The sequence below is a fragment of the Vombatus ursinus genome, unplaced genomic scaffold, assembly GCF_900497805.2.
Source record: "Vombatus ursinus unplaced genomic scaffold, bare-nosed wombat genome assembly UNPS02006597.1, whole genome shotgun sequence".
NCBI classification, from domain to species: domain Eukaryota; kingdom Metazoa; phylum Chordata; class Mammalia; order Diprotodontia; family Vombatidae; genus Vombatus; species Vombatus ursinus.
In genome coordinates this window covers 1-1,873 of record NW_020946375.1, presented here as the reverse complement: position 1 = coordinate 1,873, position 1,873 = coordinate 1, and the positions used below count along the sequence as shown (strand labels likewise).

At 36.9% G+C, this 1,873-nt stretch overlaps 1 protein-coding gene across 1 annotated transcript; it reads left to right on the top strand.

The window, feature by feature from the left end:
- The first annotated feature begins 396 nt into the window (after positions 1-396).
- Positions 397-1,827, top strand: LOC114033027 (transmembrane and TPR repeat-containing protein 3-like). Its single transcript, XM_027848479.1, has one exon. It carries the CDS (start codon positions 516-518, stop codon positions 1,236-1,238), a length of 723 nt encoding a protein of 240 aa, XP_027704280.1. The 5' UTR covers positions 397-515; the 3' UTR covers positions 1,239-1,827.
- Positions 1,828-1,873: the final 46 nt, after the last annotated feature.

Genomic DNA, 1,873 nt, shown 5'->3' with positions numbered 1-1,873 from the left:
TCCTTACATGGCTATTGATACCAGTAATGAAATTTTTTAAAGCTGTTTCCAGGCAAATCGCTCTTTTATGAATACTCAGGGTACTTTTTCTGCTTTACAGGAGTGTTTCTGAGTCATCATTTTTGAGTCTGGCTATCTTTTCATGGCATTGGTTATGCAAAATTAGTATGAGGTTTTGTATTTTCCTTTACATTTAAAGTACTAACTCTGGTCCCCCACGTCTTCTGCTCAAACCCTGGTGGTAGATCGATTTGTGCCACACGCACCTGTCAGAGAGGAGAGTTGCGCAGGCAGAAGGCGATCAGATTACTTTCCCAGGTTCCTCTAATCTAAGTAAAAGTACTTGCCAAAAAATGGGGTTTACGGAGTTATCTGAGATAACATAAGAATTAAAGTTTTTGTTTTTGTTTTTGTAATCCTTAGGTGAAGCTAAAGTTAGGCCTGAAGCAAAGAAACGACTGCTCAACTATGTAAGTCAAGAACCCCGTGATGCAAACGGCTACTTCAATTTGGGGATGCTGGCAATGGATGACAAAAAGGGCAGTGAAGCAGAGATGTGGATGAAGAAAGCCATCAAGCTGCAGGCAGGCTTCAGAAGCGCCTTGTTCAACTTGGCTCTTCTGTATTCTCAGTCCTCGAAGGAGTTAATGGCTTTGCCTGTCCTGGAAGAGCTCCTTCGGTACTACCCTGATCACATCAAAGGTCTCATCTTAAAGGGAGACATTCTGATGAATCATAAGAGAGACATAGTTGGAGCAAAGGAGTGTTTTGAAAAAATTGTAGAAATGGAGCCAAACAATGTCCAAGGAAAACATAATCTTTGTGTTGTTTATTTTGAGGAGGGGGACTTATTCAAGGCAGAAAAATGCCTACTTGAGACACTTGATTTAGCACCACATGAAGAATATATACATCGTCATTTGAATATAGTGAGAGTTAAAATTTCCTCCTCTGGTGCTGGAGAACGGTTATATCTTCCACCAGCTGGAACTCCTCGAGCAGAAGGGGGCAAAAAAACTCCATTTGAAAACTTACAAGAAATAAAAAGTGAACCTAAATCTACCGAGACAGTGGAAAATGATAATAACAAAAGTCAGCCTAAATCAAACACACAATCAGAAGAAAATACAGACAAAGAAAACAAAAAAACAACAAAAGAAATCAGTGACATTGAAAAGAAAAGAGTTGCTGCTTTAAAAAGACTAGAGGAGATTGAACGTATTTTAAATGGTGAATAGCCTTATTCTTTATCATGATAAAATGGTATGGAAAATACTTTAATTTGTGGCATTTAAATTAAAGTTTGCTCAAACTGGGTGTTTTGAAAAGTGGAAAGAATACGTAACAGCTTATAATAATAAGTTGGTTTCTCTATCTGTGGAGAATAATGTATTAACTAAATTTTATGTATTAGGTTGAATGTGGGGTTATTTTGAATATGAGAGAAATGTATGAAGTCAGAAGTGGAGAAATCGCTGTTTTTAAAGCCCAGAGGAAAGGTCTGATGGTAAAAATTTTTCAGATGGATATTCTCAATTAGAAAATATTTAAAGAACAAGATGGGAATCCCCCATGGAACAATTCCAATATGTGCAGCTTTATCCCTTGCGACCCTTTTTTCTTTTCCTATTTCTTATGGATTTCAGTCTGGTTTTACCCAGTGGAATCTGACTAGAGATTAAAAACATTACTTGACCATTTTTTTTCCCCACTACATCCCTCACTAGTGTTTAGTCAGAAGCTTTCCTCTGTGGAAAAAACACTGGCTTAATTTGTATGTGGGGATTTTTTTTTAGTATTTGTTTTCAAAAGAAATAATGAAATAACTGCCCAATATGATGGATGTTCTAATAAACCTTGTCTTTGGCTGAAA

Excerpts from the sequence above, each read along its gene's own strand:
- LOC114033027 (XM_027848479.1), top strand. The coding sequence starts at position 516 with ATGCTGGCAATGGATGACAAAAAGGGCAGTGAAGCAGAGATGTGGATG.